The sequence below is a fragment of the Ictidomys tridecemlineatus genome, chromosome 2 (assembly GCF_052094955.1).
Source record: "Ictidomys tridecemlineatus isolate mIctTri1 chromosome 2, mIctTri1.hap1, whole genome shotgun sequence".
NCBI lineage: Eukaryota > Metazoa > Chordata > Mammalia > Rodentia > Sciuridae > Ictidomys > Ictidomys tridecemlineatus.
In genome coordinates this window covers 141,932,043-141,954,114 of record NC_135478.1, presented here as the reverse complement: position 1 = coordinate 141,954,114, position 22,072 = coordinate 141,932,043, and the positions used below count along the sequence as shown (strand labels likewise).

Sequence of the window (22,072 nt, the reverse complement as noted above, 5' to 3'; positions counted from 1 at the left end):
ATTCCACCTCCAAATATTCCAGCATTAACATAGGAGCATTTGGGGGACACCTCATATCCAAACCATAAGTTAACAATGACTATCACCATCATCATCATTGTCTTCATCATCATCCAACAACAATGACAGCAATAATTGTAGCAAGGGTAACCGCACCAGTAGTTAGTATTTATTTAGCATCTGCTACATATCTAAACTTTGTGTGGGTTTTTCCATTTGATCTCATTTGAATCTCATGGCCTTCTCATAGCTGTGCAATCTCAACTTTAACAAATGAAGGATAGGAAAGTCAGATAAATTAAAAGCATGAATTCAGTTAACTCCTTCTTCTTTGAGATGCCAAAACTCAGACTTCTCAGTGTTCTGTGTTCTCTCTTAACTGTATTTTTACTCACTTGGGAGGTTTGCTTCAAAATATACATTGGATTTTTCCAATTTCCTTCTTTATATTCAGGAGTGGAGATTTCTCTTTGAAAGCTGTTGTATTTGCTTACCTTTAAAAACATCTGCATTTATGAAGTCACTTCAGTCTCTGGGGTTACAAATCGTATGTTCTCCCCTATGCTGAGAGTATGGAGACATGACTCATTGGCTTCACTATTTCTCTTTGCTATGAAATTCGTATTTATGCATGCTTTCCTTTTTTCTCCTACCACTGCCCCTTTCTCTGTTAGTACCCTCTGCCCTCAATCACTGTTCCCCTCCTCTGCTCTACCCTTCAGATCTCACGTTAGTACACAGATCTCTTCTTCCTTCATTACATCTTGTGTAAATGAACAGCTCCACCTTCACAGTCCCTCTTCCACAGTTCTTTCCTCATTCTGGGTTTCAAATTTATCCAAACTTAGAGGTCCTTAACATTTATCTCTTCTTCATAAGATGCTAATATGGTAGATCTCAACTTCTAATCTTTTGGAGGAACATGTTCTTCTAGAAAAGTACTGCATTTGAATTTTATTACAGTTGCTACCTTTGAGTCACCAAAGTCTGAGTTGGAAATTTGGATGGAGGGGTTAATGGCTGTTTCCAACCCCTATTTATTGACTGAATTCTGGCATCCACACGATCCCAGCTGCACAGGTTTTGAGCCTTAATGTTATTTCTCATACTTCTGGCATTTCTTTCCCATGTTGGTAATCAGTCATCAAGTCTAGCTGATTGTCTCTTTCTGTTGTTTTCCTAATAAATAATTTCTTTCTCATTCCCACGACAGCCAGACCCTCATCCTATTGCCTGCAACTCACCCCGTCTACTCTCCTTCAGCTCTTTTCGCATCCCACTGTCAGAACCCGAACTTGGCTTTCACAAGAGCCTCCTCCATCTTCCTTTTCTGTTGCAGTTTTCCCAACATTTGTTTTATAAAACACTAGAGCTGAGGGATAGTTTTGAGTAATATTTTCAAAACAAGGTCCTATGATTAAATTCATTAGGGAAATGCTGGGTCAAGTAAACTTAAATATGGTTCCTTGCTGCAGAATCCTTAGGGCCCTTTCCATGCCAGTGGGCATGATAAACTTTTAGGAGGGTGATGGAGTAGAAAGTGCCTCCCAAACTAATTTGAGCTGCAGAGCTTTTAAAATTTATACTTATTTTGGCAGTGCAACAGGCAGGATTGATGTTTCGTAGGAAACACGTTAAGAAATGGTGGTTCTTTCGAATATATTTAAACTTCTCAGGCTGGCCATAAATCTCAGGCCAACTTATTTAGACAGCATGAGTACCTGACATATACTAAAGGTCTACAACTCCCAATTCTGGTCAGACTGGTCTCCTCTTGCTCTTGTACAAACTCTCTTCCTTTCTATGTCTGTGACTTACATTCTTCTTTTGGTTTAGAAGGCTAACTTCATTTTAGCTCCTAATTGATATTTCATATATCTTTATAGACTAGTTCAACTCACATTACATCTTCAATGTGTCTATTATAGTCTTATTCAACCTTACCTTACCCAGCCATAGATACCTATTTGCTGGATTTGCATAAAACTTAAAATATATTTTTCATAATAAAACTAATAATGGGCTTCTACCTGAAAGGTGATTTTCCTTGAATACATGTTATCCATGAACAAACTGAGGTATGCAGGGAGTCCGTACATGATTTAACAGTCAGTACATGGCAAGACCAGGATTCAAACAAAAGACTATCTTTAAAACAATAAACTCAATGTTGGCAGTGCTCAAAGGGGGATTTAATTCTGTAAGCCAGTTTAATTTAGAGATGTGAAATCCAACTCTAGCTCAGGTACACAGCTTTCTTAATTGATAAATACAAAGTTCTGGTGCAAAGAGAAAGAAATTTTAAGCTAAGCATGGTGGCACATACCTGCAATCCCCAGTAACTCAGGAGGCTGAGGCCGAAGGATCACAAATTTGAAGCTAGCCAGTCTCAAAAAATGAAAAGGGGACTGGGGACGTAGTTCAGTGATAAAGCTCCCCTGGGTTCTATCCCCAGTACTGGGGATAAAAGGGGAATTTAAGGTCAGAACTTGGATGATGAGGGTGGAAAATACATCTTCCATAAAAGTTTATATTAATACTTGCTGAGACTTTAGCATTCTAGAAGGTGCTCTTGGAGCTCACGGATAAAAGGCTAAAACTGGCCCTGACCTTAGGGTTTATAGTTGGAAAGAAGAGATAGGAGCACTGTATAAAGTTTATAATTAACTGCTAGATACATATTCTTAATTTGAAAATCATGGACTCCTGAGGGGTCACAGATCAGCCTTGGGACAGAGTGTCTATAAATCTCTTCACTTGAGGGGATACACTCATGTGCATTTGGGGGAATGAATGTCTAAACATTTATTCAGATTCTCAAAGAGCTCTGGGACTTCCAACTTGTTAACAACAACAACTGCAGAGGATGCTGGGGCATAGATTGTGTGGAAGCATCAAGTCACAGTGGGGAAGGTACCAGTCTTGGGCCAGAGAGACTGGGTTGGACTCTGTCTTTACTGCTATTGGCTGAGTGATAATGGGCCATAAAGCACCCTTCCTAAACTCATGGCTGAGAAATTAAGGTAATAATATATAGAGTGCAGAGATATAGAGAGGATGAAAGGAGGTACTGAAAATGCAGAAAGCACCCGGCATGGTACCTGGCATAGACCCATTGCTTTACACTAGATGCCATAGCTATTGCTAAGGTCCCCAGTGGCTTCTGTAACAAATTAACGCAAACTTAATGGCTGAAACAACACACAGTTATTATCTTGTATGTTCTAGAGGTCAGAAGTCAGAAAGAGTCTCAAAAAGTTAAAATAAGGTGTTTGGCAGGACTGTGTTCCTTCCTTTTCCAGTTTGTATAGGCTTCCTGTTTTCTTTGGCTCCTGGCCCCATCCTCCATCATCAAAGCTAGCGTGGAATAGTTTTTATACCGTATCATTGTGACACTTATGTTCCTGCCTTCCTCTTTCTCTATGGATCCTTGTGATTGCTTTCATCCCTCTCAGATCATCCAGGATAAGCTCCCTGATAAAGGTCAGCTAATGGGCAGCCTTCATTCCATCTTTAGACTTCATTTTGTCTTGCCATTTACATTACACATCCATCGGTTCTGGGCATTAGGATGTGGATATCTTTGGGGAACCATTACTCTGCCTATCACACTTGCCATTTTACGAATTAGAAATAATTTCTCTCCCTGCTTTTTGATTCTTACAATACATTTTAGTGAGGTAGGTTTTCTCTGTTCATCAGGAAAAAAAAGTCACATTTACAGAGAGGGGAATGATATCGCTGCCCATGTATTTGAATTCATGGATTTGAATTTCTTAGTATACTCTCTAGGCACCAGATGTAGCTCTGCATAATATTTCCAAATTTTCATATTTTTCTAATAATCTCTTTTGTTCTGAAAGCATTCATAAAGTATTCAATTAATTGATTAAGCAAATTTCTGTTGGTTACCTTACGTGTGTGTATTTTAATAAATTCAGTGTAGGCGATTTATTTTTTCACCCAAATTAATTATGAATTAATGCATTAATTCAACAGACATTTATTGAGACCTGATGTGTAGTACCACAGGCATTTTTATTTTATATATAAACAAATATCTATCTATCTATCTATCTCCTCCTATGTGGAAGTATACACAAAATTTACATGGAAGGAGTTCAAGGTCTGACTAAAGAGTTAGGAATACATTATAAATATAAGCAAGAGTGGAAAGTGATCTATCATAGGCAGATGCTGGGTTTGATGACTTTATTTTGGACTCCCAAATGAAAAAAACATAGTACAACTTCAAATACACTATTAGAAATTAACCATCCCAGAATATCTCAGCTATCGATCAGTTTTGCTTTGGGAATTTAGAGGAAGGAGATGACCTTGACTGAGGCATCAGGGATGTGGCTACGGGGGGATCTGGTGTTGGAGCTGAGGGCTGAAGGACCTGTGTTTGTGTGACCTGTGAAGAAGTGCTGAGAGGGTACAGGCCCACTGGTCTGCTGAGGTGAGAGGTAGGAAGCACTGGGCTCCACTGGGGGAGGTGCTGGCACTCCAGGCTTTGAATCTGGATTTATTTTAATTTAGACCTTTGAGGTTAGGGATTGTTTCCTTTGTTTGCTCTTTTGTTTAGAGTTGGTGAGTATATGGGGTTATGGAAATATGTGAAAACAAATTTATATACTAAATGAAATACCTATGTGACTTTTTGAAGAATCAGCATTTCATATGCAGACCAGTTACTATTTCTGGCAGATGGGTAGAAAGAGAATACCATCCCTTTCCTTGTCCCCAGCCCCCAAATACACAGTAAAATTAGATGAAGCTGGGGGCGGGTGGTGCACACCTATAATCCCAGCAGCTCAGGAGGCTAAGACAGGAGGATGGTGAGTTCAAAGTCAGCCTCAGCAAAAGAGAGGTGCTTAGCAAATCAGTCAGACTCTGTCTCTAAGTAAAATACAAAGTAGAGCTGGGAGTGTGACTCAGTGGTCAAATGCCTCTGAGTCCAATCCCCAGTATCCTCCCCGCAAAAATTTAAATGAAGTTCTAGATTTACGAATCTAAGAATATAAGTCTTATCGGCACCAAGTGCCATCTAATGGAGCAGAGCATCTGTTGGAACTTCAGCACCTTGTGGGCCAACAGCTGTTGGTGACACCCTAAAGAAGGGCCAGAGCTCCTGCATGGAGAACTTCAGGTCCTGCCTCTTTCTACTTTTTCCATCACCATTCAGGGGAAAGCTCAGTAAGGAGAAGAAAGGTCCATGTCACAGGCAGTGTCCCCGGTCCCAGACTTCCTTGCTTTCTAACCCAGACTTGGCATCACAATGACTCTTGTCCTTCTGGGGTTTCTAGGAGTCCTGCCCAGCACAGTGACCTAGTCTTCTGGGGCCCAGTTCCCTGTCTTTCTGCAGTGTGTGCTGAGGAAAGTTTAAAGTCTTATTTATTTCATAGGCTTCCTCATGGTTAGAAGGACACTCTGGAGGTGTACTGATGTATGTAGTGGCATGATACCAGGGGCTGAGGACACAGTCCTCTTTGCAGGAGTAATGGACTGAGGGTGGAAGTTCCCATCTGTGTTTCCAAAGCAAAACACATTTAATGACTGGAAATCTAATGACATGTTAAGTGAAAAATAGGAAATAAAATATTATGTACAGGATTTACTTATAAATATGTTAACACACACACACACACAATTGTAAATGGTGATTATTTTCTGGTGGCTGAAAAATGAATGCAATTTTTTTCCCCTTCCTCGGGCTTTTCTGTTTCTCTTGTGTGTGTGTGTGTTGGGGGAGGGGTGGCTACAGTCTGCTCAGTTTCTCTTAGTCTTTATAACAAAGGGTTTTATAATTTCTCCTTAATTTTTTTTGATGGATGACTTGAGAACAATCACTGCTCTCAGAGGAAAGGCATTTCATTGGAATACACACTTCCATGGTAGAGACAAATGTACCTGATACAGTTGAGAGAAAAGCATTGGAACCATATTCTGGAGGCAGCAGTCTTATTAAAGTACAGAACATCAAAGTGATATAACTTCATCCATGAGTTTTAACTTTTTACAATGAATATTCTTATTCCAAAAGGATACATAGTCATTGTAAACAATGGAATGTAAGTGTAAATAATAATCTAAATATACATAAACATAAAAGAGGAAAAGATGTCCCAACATCATTCCATTACCTAGGAGAAAAATACATGCACTTTTAATATTTGGGTTTCTACATTTCCGATCTTTATTTCCCCTATACCTATGTGTTTGTATATAGACAAACCAAACCAATATGTGGGAAACAAACCAAAACAAAAATGAGAGCTCATGATTTGCCTTCAGGAGTCTGAAACAGAGACACAAGGAGACACTGGTGTTTTTCTCCCCTTCCTCTGACTTAGGCTCATTCAAATAAGGCAAGTTTGAGGATAGTCTGTTTAAGCTGCTTCTTTCTCTCTCTCCCTAACTATTGGCCAAAATTTCCAGTAGAGTGTGACTGGACATCTGGACATGTTGGACTGCAGCTGGTTACACTGGGTCTGCTGGAAAAAAAATATGAGAATTCACTGTTCATTTTTATTCCCTAAGTATTCTCTGGCCCTTTTCCTTTTCAGTGAGGCAGATTTCTGTAATCCTGAGATTCTCACTTTCAGACGTTCTCCAGCACACGTGTGTGCTGCTCCAGCAGGATCTGGCATGGAGACCTTGAGGTGCCAGGGAAAGGGGCCAAAGTTTCAAAATTATTTTAGCTCATGATACAAATGTCCCCAAATGTAACACATAATTCTCAAGCATCCCCACAGTCATGAAATTTTGCTGGCCTCTTCTGTGTTGCTGTTACATGCAGAAATCACTCAGATTTCCAAATCCTTCTCTTCCATAAGGAGGGACTCTTGAAAAATCTCTCTCTTAAGGGTCAAATTCACACATGATTTCCCTTACCCAGGGTCTCTCTGGACCTACCCCATGGCCTCTTTCTCAGCTAGGAGCAAGCTCTGGGCTTCCCCAGGGCAACTTGGGACAGTTTCTTTTGCTTCTTTGAGGATTTGTTTTGTTATGCAATTGGTCTTATCTACATGAGTAAATAAATTAGTAGAGTCTAGAGTTTGACTACTAAAATAAAACCAGAAATAAAACAAAATAAAACCAGAAAAACCACACAGAAGAAAGAAAAAGAAAAAGCAAATGTCAATCATAATTCTGCTATCAATAAATAGCCACTGTTTGTAATTTTGGTGTGTGGATATATTTATTTGAAGATAGTTATTATCCTCAAAAGAACTGGGTGCTGTGCCATAAGTCTGTAATCCCAGCTAGCTGGGTGACTGAGGCAGGAGGATTGAGAATTCAAGGCCACTCTATGCAACGTAGCAAGACCCCTATCTGAAAAAGAAAAAGAAAAAAAAATCATAGAACATATTAGCATAGACTTTTGTTTCCTTTTTTCCACTTTATGCTATAAGCATTTCCTCAGTCATGAACACAGTTCACAAACTTTTTCATAGTTCATTTTATGATGTACTACAAAGTGCTTAGCCATATCTTTAATGTTAGGAGACAATCTAAATATAGTTTCTGATGATGTATCCATCATTATAGGTATGTAGAAGAATGCTAGGGTATATAGTGAATTCTTGGTACATGTTAGCTTGGCAAATGTTTTCATTAATGATAATTTTGATGTAGTTGCAGTTAGGATATCAAGAAAAGTGGTACTTGGTTGTTCCTTGTAGGAACATCCTTGTGTAGGCCATCACAATAGGACATGGACAGCAGCTGTGGGCATTTCCTTTCTGCACAGAGCAGAGAGAACACCCTTGGGAGTGTAATTTTAGCTCCTTCAGCATGTTGTGCTTTGGCTTTTCCAAGCTGAGGTCCATCTGTTCCAAGCTCAGAAGCCTTGATTGGTTCTGGACTTTCTTGCTGAATAGGTAGAGTTAAGAACCTGAAAAAAAAAAACCCTTCTCCTGAATTTGGTAATCAGGTTAAGACACATTTCTTTTGTGGCTCATAGCCGCATTAAACTGGAACCATCATTCTTCTGATATCACTTGAGATACTTCAAAGAACTGCCTTGCCCAACCCCAAAAGTTAACATTTTGATGACAGGGAGAGATTTTTTTTTTTTTTTATCAGAATGCAAGGGAGATATGTGTTAGGAGAATTCCAGAAGTAATCCCACTGAGAATGATTGGAAAATGCACCAGGCAGAGGTTAGATGGGAGATACTAGCAGAGGATATATGGAATTAGGAAGGTGGGGGGGGGCTCATACAATGTGAAGCAATACGCAGAGTAAAATTGGGGCTGCAGGAAAAAATGGCCAAGAGAAAAATAAGAAAGGATCAGAAATGGAGGATGAATTCAAATATGACTGCTGAACCCACCCGCTTCTACAGTTCCCCTCTAGGTAGTGCCTTTTATTTATTCATCAGCGTATTTGTTCAATGAAACTCTCCTACATACCCTAAACTAACTCTCTCTCTCTCTCTCTCTCTCTCTCTCTCTCTCTCTCTCTCTCTCGTGAATCACCGTCAAATATTGACAAGGAACACCAATTAGAATAATTAACTTAGCAAATGTCAAATATATATGATTTGTGTGGAGTCACATGAAATTGACATCTGAAATGACATAATGTACCATAACATAAAACATTACTCTCCAAACACCTTAAAATTAAAAGCAAATGTTTGCATTGGATCCCATTGGTCCTATCAGACCAGTTGGCATATCCGTGGTCTGTCTGGGCTCAGTCCTTCCTGGAGATATTTAGGACAGTTGTTTGTAGGACATTCTCAAGTTCTTGACCTGGTGTTTTATTCTTGACATGATTATTATTTGGATGTTGACTGGAAATTGCTCTTTTTATTATAGTTCTTTCATCATTTGGACTAATTTCTCTAAATAAATTCCTCATTTCCTGGTTGTTCATGCCTCTTTGGAAACAGATAAAATATCTTTACACAGAGAACAAACCAATGCCAAGTTTTGTTTTAAAAAAGGAACAATATTTAATTTTCTGTTATATAACTTTCGAGATGCTCCAAAGTATAAAACTTTACCTTGGTCTCATAAATATTTGAATTAAAGATATTTCAGGGTGATGAATTCATTGGAATTTCTTAAATGTACTAAATGATGGGCTCTGTGATTTATATTTTTTCCAACCTTAGATTTTTGTATTTGGTAAAAATATAAGAATCTTGTATTTCTAGAAAACTTACAAAACAAATCTGCAAATATTGATCAGTAACTTCTTGTTTCGTGACACTTGTAGACATTCATCTGTTTGGCAATTCTGTTTTTTTTTTTCCTTAGCAAATATGTGAGAGTTGAATATCGTAATTATCTTTAGAACTATGGGTAACATTTAGTATATCATGCTTCTGAATTTTTCCAGTTGGTTAAGTGGAACTAATACTAATGTTTTAGTAGTGTCATTTGCTAGTTGCCATTTTTAGTTATGCACTTAATTTGCCCTTGTTTATGTCAGTTATGAAGTAAGGCTAGCTCTTAATGGCCTGAGTTTAGTTTCCCTTATCTAAAGAAGCACATGGAGGTTACAAATGGAGATGCCTTAAAATTTCATAGATGTTATAAATAACTTTTAAATATAAAAGCACCAGAAGTAAAAAATGAGTCAAACTTTTTATAACAACCCATTTTTTTTTTTTTAAAGTTGATTTCCCTTAGCACATCTCTGTTATGGCCTCCCTTACCCGGCATATGCCCCTTTTATGTTTATTGCAGGAACCCCTGATTTCTCTGAATCCTTCGCTTGGTTGTGACCCTGCTTTTATCTTTCACTCATCCGCAGAGCCTGGCGTTTGCACGGTATTCGGAGATCCCCACTACAACACTTTTGACGGACGGACATTTAACTTTCAGGGGACGTGTCAGTACGTTTTGACAAAAGACTGCTCCTCCCCTGCCTCGCCCTTTCAGGTGCTGGTGAAGAACGATGCCCGCAGGACCCGCTCCTTCTCCTGGACCAAGTCGGTGGAGCTGGTGCTGGGCGAGAGCACCATCAGCCTTCAGCAGCACCTCACCGTGCGCTGGAACGGCTCGCGCATCGCGCTCCCTTGCCACGCACCGCACTTCCACATCGACCTGGACGGCTACCTCTTGAAAGTGACCACCAGAGCAGGTGGGGCTTCTGTGGCCTCCTTCTTACTTACCTTACCATCGCCAGCGGCAGCAGACCCTGGTTAGAGCGCTCCTCCTGCAGGAGGGGAACCCAGAGGCAGAGAAGTGTTCTGACCTCACCTGCCTCCTCCCTGCCCAGGGGAAAGGCACATCCCCAAGATACCACAGAATGACCCAGGATGTTTGTACCACGTGGATCCTTGCAATTGGACGCCAGTCTTGCAATCTTCTGACATCCAGAACCCTTTCCATCCTCATTCTAAAAGTAGCCGTTGTACTCATCAAATAACCTCTCTCAAGTGTTGTGGCTATTTTAGGCTGTTAATGTTCAGCTTGGAATTGTCAGCGTCTGTCCCAGCTCAGCGGGTTATGCATAACAGTTGCACATCTGTGAGAAAGAAGGTTTCCTTGTTAGCCTCTGTCCAAGAAGTAGGGCGGGAATCCTCAAAAGCAAACAGCTTAGTGTCAGTGGTGTTTAAAAGAAACATAAAATGTCCACATCAGAAGAGCTGATTCTTGCATACTTTTGCTATATACACAGGATGCCGGGTGCCTTCATCCCGCTGGGTCATCCTATGTTAAGGAAAAAGAGGCTGCCGCGTGCGAGTGTGCAGATGGGAGTGGGGGGTGACCAGAACCCCATATGAACAGCAGTCCCATCCCCTAGGGAAGGCTACTCAATGAATTGATGGCCCAAACCATTGTCTTCTGTTAGAGAGTACTTAGGAGGCTTGCTTTGAAAGTTCACCCTCAGTTGGGGCTTGGGCACATGAAGCTGGTGATTGAGGTCCTCTCTTAGCATTCTCTGTTGCCTTATGCCCACTGGATTGCATTCCTACTCCATGAGCAGATCTGTTCCCACTAGGCCACTGTTCATGGCTGCTAGTGATCTCTGAGGCTCAAGTCTTTGTCTGTTAGGTGCTACCTAAGAAAAACATTTTAGAAGAGGAATTAGGTTCCTGATTTTCAGCCCTAGAGAATGAATTCAGCTTATTTGCACATTTCATGACATTGTGTATGGTTTCCACCTTTGGTTAACACATGTTGTTAGTTAGTTGGATGTTGGGTTGCATATTCTCCTGTGCACTCTTATTTCTTTAAGCATGAAACTTCAAGGAAATCAGCGAACTTTTGCTTTTGCATTAGAGAGCATTTAACAGTATAAAGGCATCAACTGAGTGAGTTCTAGTATTTTTGGACAATGTAGATTCGAAAGGGAACCATTTGATAGAATAGGCACTTTAGAGGGTCCATAGAAACTATGTCTGCCATACCTATAGGACCCTGATAATTGTTTCAGTTAAGGCCAGAATATATTTTGACAAATTGATTTGAACCTATGGCATGCCAGCTTAGCTGAACAAAGGCAAGAAGCCAAGAAAAGTCCATAGAGCTTTGAGTTAGTGAATATATCATAGTTTCAGTGAGACAACTCTAAGTATTTATGTATTGGAGTATTCAGTAAAACGGAAAAATTCCCATTCTTTACTTTGCAGATGTGAAGAGGTCTACTGATTCAACTTTAAAGACATTAGTCTTGCTCAGAAAAATCCAGACACCTGTTCTTGTATCCAAAAGACACGCTGCTCTGCAAATATAGGCCCCAGTTAATTTTTTTAAAGGACAAACACTTTTTGGCTCCCTATAAAGCATGTACAAGATGACCCATTATTACATAGCACTAATTAGAAACACCTTGTCTTTCATTTTCAAGTCAGCCCAAACACAGTGAAGTCTACTGATATGGGAATTATTAGTCAGCCACAGCCCAGTTATCAAAGAAATCCTGGGTACTTGAAGATGACTAACAGCCTAGGAGGTTCAAATCTGTTCCATGCTCAGCTGGCAAAATGTGATGGAATAAGTGTACTCTTGGTAAGGATTCCATGTCATAAAAATGAGCAAAAGGATGAGACTGCTAAGAAAATAATAATAGGCCATAAATACCATAATTCGATTAGTAAATTCAACTATTCTAGGCCTTGAACTCAGTCTTACAATTTATTTTTCCATCTATGTAAGTCATTTTTATGGCATGCCTAACACTCCAGATGAACGATTTTCTGTAGCACACAAATTGCACGAGCCTGTTTCCTAGGAAAGAGCTGCATTCCTCTGGGCACTAAACTTATCCTTTCAATGGCACAACTTGATTTCTAGACTCTAGTGTGTGCACCCAGGTCTAACCATCTTAGTTTCAACTACCCCTTAGGGGCATTTCCTTTTTATCAACTATCAATCATCTATTTAAAATATCACAGTATTTCCTTAGGGTATTATTCCACCAGATTTTTGTTTTATTTCAAAAAATCATGTGATCAAAGGGTACAGTCTTCAAAATAGGAGCTTAAATCAGGCTTGCAGCTGGGGGAAGGGAGATGGAGAGGCCTGTCTTTTGCCTCTCTGATTTATGGACTCAGCACTTCATGATGCTACAACCATCAGAGTAGCACAGGTGGCCATGGAGATTGGGTGGAATTAGGCTAACAAGTGGGCTGTGACAAGGCTTGGTGGGTTAAGTATTATCCACCTCCACCACACACCCTGCCCCAACTCTCGACACTTAGCAAATAATTTAAAAATATATTTCCTTTCTGCCAACTCTGTACTACATCATCTCTACCTGGAAGAGGTATATCAGCTCTACCTGAAATCTTGAACACACTGGAAAGCAGCTTTTTATTTTATTCTTAGTATTTCTCTATAGTTTTTGAAGTATAGTTTTTATACCACTATCCCAGTGGTATAAAATCTGAGCAGGAAAAAACCCCCAAAACATCCATTTTCACACATTACTGTGAAATGTCTCTAGATTTTGCATCTCTTCTCCCCTTGGAGTGGACAGCAGCAAAAGCATCAATAAGCAAATCAAATCAAATAAACATCCCCCAAAGGAAAGAATAACCCCACAAACAACAAACCCAGCTTGTGGCCTTGTCTACTCTTCTTGAGGGTGAGGAGTCAGTTGGTAAAGCAGTTACTCAGAGAAGGGGAAATAGGAAGGTCATTCCTAAAGTGGAAGGAATGTAGCTGCTGCTCACATCCCCAGATGAGACATATGCTTCAGCTTTAGCCTTCTGACTCTGCCAGTTATTTCTACCCAATTTCCCATGCAGAGAATTGGCCAACTCAACCCAGCTGCAGAAAGGACTACCCACAGCCCCGGCGAACACTTCCATGATGGTTTCCTCTCATAAGATCCTTAGTTAAAATACATTCCTTCAATTACAACTTATTAGTATTTTTACCTTTCATGACTGCAATCAACTTTGTGTGGATTTTACTTTCAGAGGGCAAAAGGACTCACGTGGACACATATGTAAGTGGTACAGAGATAGTCAAAGTCATCCCATGTCAACTAAGTCATTTCTTCCCAGTGTGAAGCCTAGCATTGTTCTGTAAAAATCTTCTTAAAATAATAACAACAAGGAGATTGAAAAAGAGAGTGAATAACAAATTATTCTCTTACTTTGGAAGCCATGTTTTTATGAATGAGTTGTCATGGGTTTTGAGGAGTGTTTACCTAAAACGCAGTGGGTCTACAACTTTCCAAGCATGTGTGGACCACCAGTCCACTGTGAAAAAAGAACACAGTGATTGATTTGTTCACTGTGAGTTGAATTCCAATGAACTCAGTTGCCCAAAATCTCAAACTTACTATATCATTGTCAGTAATGATATTGGAGTTTCTTTGGGTGTAAAATTCTCAACTATTTGTGGCACTTGGAAGAATAGTATTTGCCTGCTGTCTAGGAAAGAGATTTGTAGTTTGGAAAATTTTGCAACATGGAAAAGTCTTTGGAATCATGCTCTAAAAGTTAGACTTTGTTTGGAATTGATTTTCTCCCCTCATTTCTCTTGCTGAGTAGCTGCCCGGCTACAAGCTTGTGAGGTCAAGTTTCTTCTATACCTTGGAGAGTGTATTACAAATCATTTTATAGTTTGTTTGCCTTCTTTCAAAATGGTTATTTTAGTGTCTTAACTAGCATGAAACTTACAATTTCTTTGGTTTTGCAGATTCAATGCATCACCATTACAAGGGTAATTTATTCACTTATTAAGTATGTACTGTGTGCCAGATAATGTGTTAGGTAATGGAGTATAAAGAAAGAGAAATTGTTTTATGCGAAAGTTGTGGTTGTCAGAATTGACACCACTTTCTCACAGAGATCCATGTTGGGAGGTCAGCCCAGGGTGTGAATGTCTTAGCAGTGTGTCCCTTCTCTCCTTACCTGGTCCCCTTAGTGTCTTCTCTTCATTATGGTACTCCCAGGAAAATACACCCTGTGGCCGCCTTTTTCCTCCTTTTTCCAGATCTATTTAATTGCTCTTCTGAATCCAGCCTCTTTCTTCTAACCAAGAAATCTTCTCTGTCATTCACCTTGGAGTAAGAATGCTTCTGTTCCTTCCACTTACCACACAGTGATTTCCTTATGGGCCGTTCTGTTTATTGCTCAAGAAGCCCAGTTTTAGACCACTAGTTGATTTTACCAATAATTCTCCCTGAAGTAACTGTCCTGTGATGGTTGTGTGGGCTTCTCACTGGAAAGCTTTTTGGGCCACCATTTCTCTTCTCAGACTGTGTTCAGACTTAGCTTAAGAGTCTTACCTCTGTTTCTTCCTGAGCTCACTTCCATTACTCTTATATTTTTGCCATATGCCAATTTCACATACCAACTAGAGCCATTCTCAGTCTCTCTCACTTCACCCTCCTTTTCCCTCTCTTCCCCCATTTCTCCTGTCCCCTCACCACCTCATCCCCCAACTTCTGAACATTTGCTCATCAGGCTAATCTTGATCTTTTAGGATAAAAGACAAAGCCTTTGAGGAGAAAAGACAATTTTCTCTTTCCAGAGGCTCATAACAGGCAAAATAAAAGACTGGTTTTGTCAGGAACCCAAGAGGGTAAAATTTTTAAAAATCAGCGGAGAGTTTTCTGTAAAAAAGACATTTCCTTTGTGGTTGCCACTCTTGGGAGACAGTGACAGTGACTAAGGGGAAGTCTCAGTGTAGAAATGCACACTGACCTGTTGTAGATGTTCCCAAGAGCTCATGCCATGAGTGACTCTTGGGCATTCCCCGGTAAATAGTGCTGTCATCCACAGGAGGGCTCAGGCACTGCCAGGGGATCATCATGAGAACAGTTAAGAAAAGTCTACAACACACACAAAAGAAAGGAAAACTAGGAAAAATAGTCATTTACTTTGGGTTGAACCTTAAAAGGCTTTTCACAAAGACCTCCCTCTTGCGACCAGTGTCTCCACTCAAAACATCAGAATGGAGTTGAGAGTGTTTCTTCTTATTTAAACTTGGCTCTGCTGTGTGACATAAGCTGGCTGTCCTACACGAGACAGAAAATGCCCCCATTCAGGGTAATCTTTGGCTAGAGTGGCTCTGGGAACTATTGGGCCAGTATGCATGTTTTTAGACAAACCCTCCAACATTTTGGATCATTAGTTCAGCAAACCCAGAAGGGTCTTTGGTCATCTGCCTCCTGGAGTGAAGACAGTTTCCTTGATGAACAAGGAAGTGCTGGCCTGATGATGGATGCACAAGAGGAACTTTTGTCCATGGCCTGGTAACCTCTAGTGCTGCCTCAAATGTTGAAACTCATTAGTGTTCTTGCATTGGAGGCCCCAGAGAGATGAATGGTGTAAAGATTTCCCAACAACTAAACCCCAGGAAACATGGGTCAGCAGCTCATGTCTCAGGAATAAACATAAAATAACGAAGGAGCACAGGTTTGCACTAATGTAAGTATCATCCCTTGAGGAGGATGTATTCAGAAGCTATCTATTTATTGCTTTAATATCCTGATTATAATAAACAACTTGGAAATTTTCCTGTGATATTTGGAGTAAATACTTTGGATAAAGAAACAAAAATAACATAAAGAATTATAGTCTCTTTTTCTTTCTGTTTCCACACTATAGTCATTGGATATAGGAAGCACAATTTAGAGTAATATAATTACTTTAGGAGAAGGACAAAAATATAAACCTCAGAGTAGGGTGGTCAAACCAGGGGTACGTGGATATTTTAAGAGCAAACTTCATTAAATTTAAAAATCCCAATCCCAACAAATAAGTGACTTATGTAATTCATACAATATTTAATGTGGTCAGATCAAAATGTAACCAAGAATTTGATAGACTTGAAGTGTTCCTTGTTAGAAGACGATGGCTGTATGTACCAAGTAAAGCTGTGGACACATGGGAATTATCGGGAGATTCAGGAGTGGTTGAACTCCCTTCTCCCCTCCTTCTCCTCTAGGTTTGGAAATATCCTGGGATGGAGACAGTTTTGTAGAGGTCATGGCTGCCCCTCATCTCAAGGGCAAATTGTGTGGCCTGTGTGGCAACTACAATGGACACAAACGTGATGACTTAATTGGTGGAGATGGAAACTTCAAATTTGATGTGGATGACTTTGCTGAATCTTGGAGGGTGGAGTCCAACGAGTTCTGCAACAGACCGCAGAGGAAACCAGTTCCTGAGCTGTGTCAAGGGACGGTGAAAGTAAAGCTCCGAGCCCATCGGGAATGCCAGAAGCTCAAATCTTGGGAGTTCCAGACCTGCCACTCAACAGTGGACTATGCTACTTTCTATAGGTAAGTACAATGTTCTGGGAATGGGGTGGGGTTACGGATCTAGGATAGACTAGATCTTGGAATAGAGTTTGTCAAATCTCCTGCTATGCAAAACAAGGCCTCTCAAATTCTTTCTTTTCAGTAGCCGATCTTGTCTTGAGTCAGTTTCACATGATGTCCCATTTGGGAAATTCTAGCAAGTGTTCTAGGGTGAACTTCTAGGCCACTCTGTAGTTTTGTGTGTCTACAGGTTTAGGGAAAAGCTGATGACACCCCAGGGCTTTTCCACGGTGTTAGCTTGACCCTAAGATTATGGAGGGTTTCCCAAGTTCTGGCCTAAACCACAGTGATAGAGGGCAGAGATGATTCCCTCAGATGGAATCTCAAATCACTCTGGCCAGTTTGGGGGTGTGCATAAACTCTGTTATTCTAGGTCTGAGAAAGAGTTCACGTCAGCCTCATGGCCTCCTCCAGACCAAATCTGCACAGGGAAAATAAGGAGCTTGAGGTTGGAGAAAGGAAAGGCTCTCACCAATAGTCAGTTCCATGACCTCTTTTGACTCTGTTTAGCTACCTCCTACACAATGCAACTGGCTACAAAGACATCTTGAATTTGACTTCCGTGCCACAAGATTGTGTTCGTGAGTTGATGAGTTTGGCCTGGTTGTACTTCCATTTACTGCACAATTCCACAGGTTCAAGGGCTATGGCTGCCTATAACTGTAACCACGATGGGTGGGGCAGGAAACATGAGCCGAACACAGCCCAAAAGGCCTTGTTTAAGTGATTTGCCTGTGCCTCTTAAAATTAGGAAACTCCTGTGGTCTGCAACCACAGAGAGGTTATTTTTACTCTTTAATTGCCACCAGTTTATTTCCCCTAGCTCTCATTAAATGTGATATTTTTTAATTTGATCTTTGGACATAAAAGATAAAACTCTATAAAGGCAGCTTAAAGTGGGGTGGAAAAAAGACTATCCCTGTCATCACAAATCCACGAACATGGCTGCATCTGCCAAACCATTTGGCTCCAAGTCATACATTTAGCTCTTTCAAGACATTTTCCTGCTATAATTTGAGTTCTCCGGGTTCCCTTCTTTCTCCTCCTTGCATTCCCTCTCTACATGGGCCGCATCCCTTTTCTACTGAAAACGAAGGATCTGAATGGGAGACTAAGTGAGTTAACTGCTTGGAGAAACCCGGCTTCATTTAGAATTAAACATCTTCCCTTGAAGATCTGATAGGAAGCTGTAGAGTACAGCAAGTAGAGTTATGTGGTTTCCCAGAGCTTGAAACTCAGACAGGTTGTACAACCTTGAACAATTACCGGAGCTCTACAAACCTCAGTGAGCCTATCTGTGAAGTGGGGATAACAAAGGAAGCTGCCTTGAAGGGTTGCCACTCAGATTGAGTGGGACGGCCAACACGTGCTCAGCAAAGAGCCCACACATATTGAGCGCTCCCTAATACCTCACTGCTGCATCCACTAGCACTTAAATAACAAACAAGAAGAAGGCCTCTTTTGGAAGCTCTTCCATTACACTCACAGATTTGGATTGGATTCTTCTCTGTTTAAAATAGAATGGAAACGTTGTGCTTCTCCCAGAACTTCCATTGTCTACCATTGGGTTTTTATCCCATTTCAGAAGACTGTCATGAAACAAAAGTTGGAGAGCAGGCCTGCAGAGATTAGTCCCTTTTTCCAAATTTCTATTGCTTTGACATTTGGTGATTTAATTAGTGCTATGATCCTTGGACTACAGCAAGAATATGATGAATGTCTTGGCAAAAGTTGTGAGAAGCGATAACTTTGACATGCATGAGCAGAGAGGATGGCCGTCACTTCTGCCCTTTAAAGGTGCCACAGAAACTACAGATACACAGTGGAAATTGCTCATATGAGTTAGGGGCTTGATGCTCAGTTTGGGAAGCTCCTGAGCAAGCTCTTGGGATTTAGTGCATGTAGGCTCAGAGGTTGGGATGTGGGCTTGTGCTGTGCTCATCGGTGGCACCGTGTAGCAGCAGAGTGTCCCCCAAAGCCTGCCACCCTTTTCTGGGAAGGACAGAGGCACTCAGGAAGGGAGAACTAGACTGCAGGGCAGTTCTGTCTCCCATATACCCTGCTGCTGATCTCAGTCTCCAATAAAACAATGCTTTCTCAAGCATTTTGAAGTGAGGTGGCTCACGATGGGCAGACCCTAGAATTTTCTCCTTTCTTCCAAACACTTATGCAGCAGGAGAAGAAAACAAACAGGGTGCTGTATAGAAAGGTGATTCTCTTCTCAAGGGAGCTCCAGGAGGATCAAATATCTGGGATTCTAGGGTCACTTTTTATGAAGCAATGAATTGAGAAGGAGCCCCTGGTTAAACCAGACTGGACCCAATTCGGAGTCTGCTGCTTTCAATTTGTGTGACCCTGAGGCTCAGCTGAGTTCCAGATCTTTTATCTATAGCATCTGTGTGACAGTGACTACATGGTAGGACTGTTTCTTTGATGGCTAGAGTCCATGGACAGTGGGCTGTTGGTGCTTGGGTGCCATTGTCCTGCACTCCTGTCTTCCAAGGACAAATTCAAACCCCTCCCTGCAGCCACTTACATTTCTGCTTGTTGACCTCTCCCACTTTCATCATGGACAATTGATCTGTGTGACCCTGATGCTCTGTATGACTCTGACCCAAAGAGAAAACATGACATCACAGACATGTACATTTTTGCTCATGTATTTAAAATAATTGATGACATTTCTAAAAGGAATCTGAAAATATACTCAGGACCATGGCTGAGATATATTTTTTCTCAGTCCTTACAGGAATAAAGAATATTATCTTGATATCATGAACAGACATATACATAGGTAATCTTGGAATTTGATTCCTTTTATTTCCCCCCCTCATCCTTCAAAGAAATGTCTATATTTTTCTTAAAGGACAAAGAATAAAGTAGTTAAACATATTCATACAACTTTTCAAGCTGCTTGTGTTTGCAACAGAGAGAAGGGAGACAGTAAGGAGGGTATTTCTGTGTACAAATATTACCGATTTGGGGTTTCCTTAATAACATGACACATTCCACTAGGCAAATTCTATTACAAATATAACACTTTTTTATAGAATCAAAATCATAATTCAGATTCCTCTGAGTTAGAGTTCACTTTTGAAATGTCTGGAGTTTGTAACTCTTATTTTGGTCTTTTATACAATTCAACATTTTAAAATAGAAAACTGGCCATTGTCTAAATACTTGAAAAACTACCATTTGTCAGTGAATAAGAAATGGTTACAGGTGAGTCAATAGCTTTTTTTTTTTTTTTTCAGGAACTTTTTAAGATTTGCTAACTTTTAAAATTTGCATATCGGTTTGACCCCTCTTGACTAATTTGGTATAAAAACATGACATGACCAAGTTATTTGTAATCAGAATAATTTCCTTTAATTAACCCATTGATTCTTTGGGAGCGCAAAATAATTTAGTAATGAATCACATAAAAATGCTGACTTTGTTAATAGCATGTTTTAAGTCTCAGCTTTGCTAGTCATCTTTTCCTTCATTTAAATAATCCCCTTTAGCAATTTTGTTTTCATTTTTCTTTATTGGTGTGCTATGGGAAATTCCTGCTGGCTACAGGCGTAGTATACTATGGCTATATTAATGTGAAGTCATCTGGATGATATATGATTGACTTGCAGGCTCCTCTGAGGAGAAAGTGTTGATGGTGTTCCTGTCTCTTTTCTCATTTCTCATTTTCCTTTCCCTCCCTGAATCTCATACTGCTTCTCCTTTGTGTCCTAGTTGCCAACTGAGGAGTCCAAAAGGAATTGAGATCCTCAGGAGCCAATATCAAACCCATCTGCCTGCTTCTGCCTTAGGCCCCAGGCACAGAAACTGGGAGGTGGCTGGTGCTGTGTGGGCCAAGGCGGGGACCTGGAGGGCCTTCTATTCCTTGTGCTTGCAAAGCACCAGCTTTGGGCTTTCCACCTAACTCAGATGTACATCTCAGATGACACAGTTCCAACTGAGTATAACCTGCCAGTAAAGCAGGACTCTTAAGTCAGGGCAGGACCACATTGCAGAGAAGTCAGGACAGTGAAGGCGGAGCATGGTGAAGCCCAGACGTTCAGACTGCCGGCCTCTCCGCCCTGCTGTCCTCCCGCACTCCTTAATGGGTTGTAATTCACCAGAGCAACAATTCTGTTCACTTGTTGGGTTTGGGAAAGTGTCTGGGGATTCCCAGTCTAGGAAATGTTCTTTTCTTTCCATGCAGTGGTTTTTACAGCTGTAAGGAATTGAAGTGATGCCAGAGGATTCACAGATGTGTCCTTTCCTGCTGAGGTACAGGGAGGTAGGAGACAGGAGGTAGCAGAGGAGAACATTGGAACAGGGACAGCACAACGGTGTTGGATATACTGGGATCCTGGGACTGCCAGAGGCTTTCTTCCAGGGGAAGATCACAGCCTTCCTGAATAACCCACTGTGTGTTCCCTGTGAAGGAAGCTAATCATTTATTGTAAAGCAAGAGGAGAAGATCCAGGCAAGGAGTGCAGACTCTCTGTGCCTGAGTGAGAGAATCAAAACTTACTGCTGTTCTCTAATTAAAATCGAGTCAATTGACTTCAAAGAAGGACATGGTTGGAACATATTTGTTTCCTCTTTTAATTACCTCGTTGAGACCAACCTCCACTAGAACTAGAGTTCTAAATCAAATGAAGTGTTTATTCTAAAATGTGAAATTATGGGTCTTACTTTTTATTTTTCCTTTGGCTGACTCAGCTTTTAAGACCATTTGTCACCCTGAATCTGTAATGAAGGTATGCTGACACCAGGTGGCAGTAGACACCTCAGTTGTTCCACCTACCAGACTTCAGCTCTTAGAAGTTCAGTTTTAAAGTTCAAAATATCCTCTCTACTAGTTAGTGCTTTCTCTTTCTTTTTTTTTTAATATTTATTTTTTAGTTGTAGCTGGACATAATACCTTTATTTTATTTATTTATTTTTTTATGTGATGCTTAGGATTGAACCCAGGACCTCACAGGTACTAGGAGAGTAATCTACTGCTAAGCCACAACCCCAGCCCAGTGTTTTCTCTTCCAATTCTCTCTCTCACTCTCAACTTATACCTTAAGCTACTCCTTTGACTATCTAAATACACAATATATGTTTCTGCATCTGGGTTGGTCATTCTCCTGTCTTCCTGATAGTCCTTGTTTTCTGCATTGATCTAAGCTGAAGACACAATTCCAATTTTATTCCAGGCCTCTGTGAATGCTCTTTCTTTAGTTTCTTACTTTCTCTGATCACGTTTGTCATTACTTAGCACATACCCTATGTTGTATTGTTACTGCCTTTCTCCAGCATTGATTTTAGGTTCCCTGAGAAATGGAGG

The 22,072-nt window shown here is 40.5% G+C and overlaps 1 protein-coding gene across 3 annotated transcripts in view; it reads left to right on the top strand.

Moving 5' to 3' along the window:
- The window catches only part of Bmper (BMP binding endothelial regulator), a 235,952-nt gene that overhangs the window by 153,951 nt on the left and 59,929 nt on the right, over nt 1-22,072 (top strand). For 2 of the 3 annotated variants that reach the window (XM_005319188.4, XM_078039865.1), the window contains exons 12-13: nt 9,775-10,104; nt 16,377-16,713. In XM_005319188.4, coding sequence (XP_005319245.1) covers nt 9,775-10,104; nt 16,377-16,713 — 667 coding nt within the window. The remainder of the gene's footprint in view (nt 1-9,774; nt 10,105-16,376; nt 16,714-22,072) is intronic. The other variant, XM_021722275.3, reaches the window with a different exon arrangement.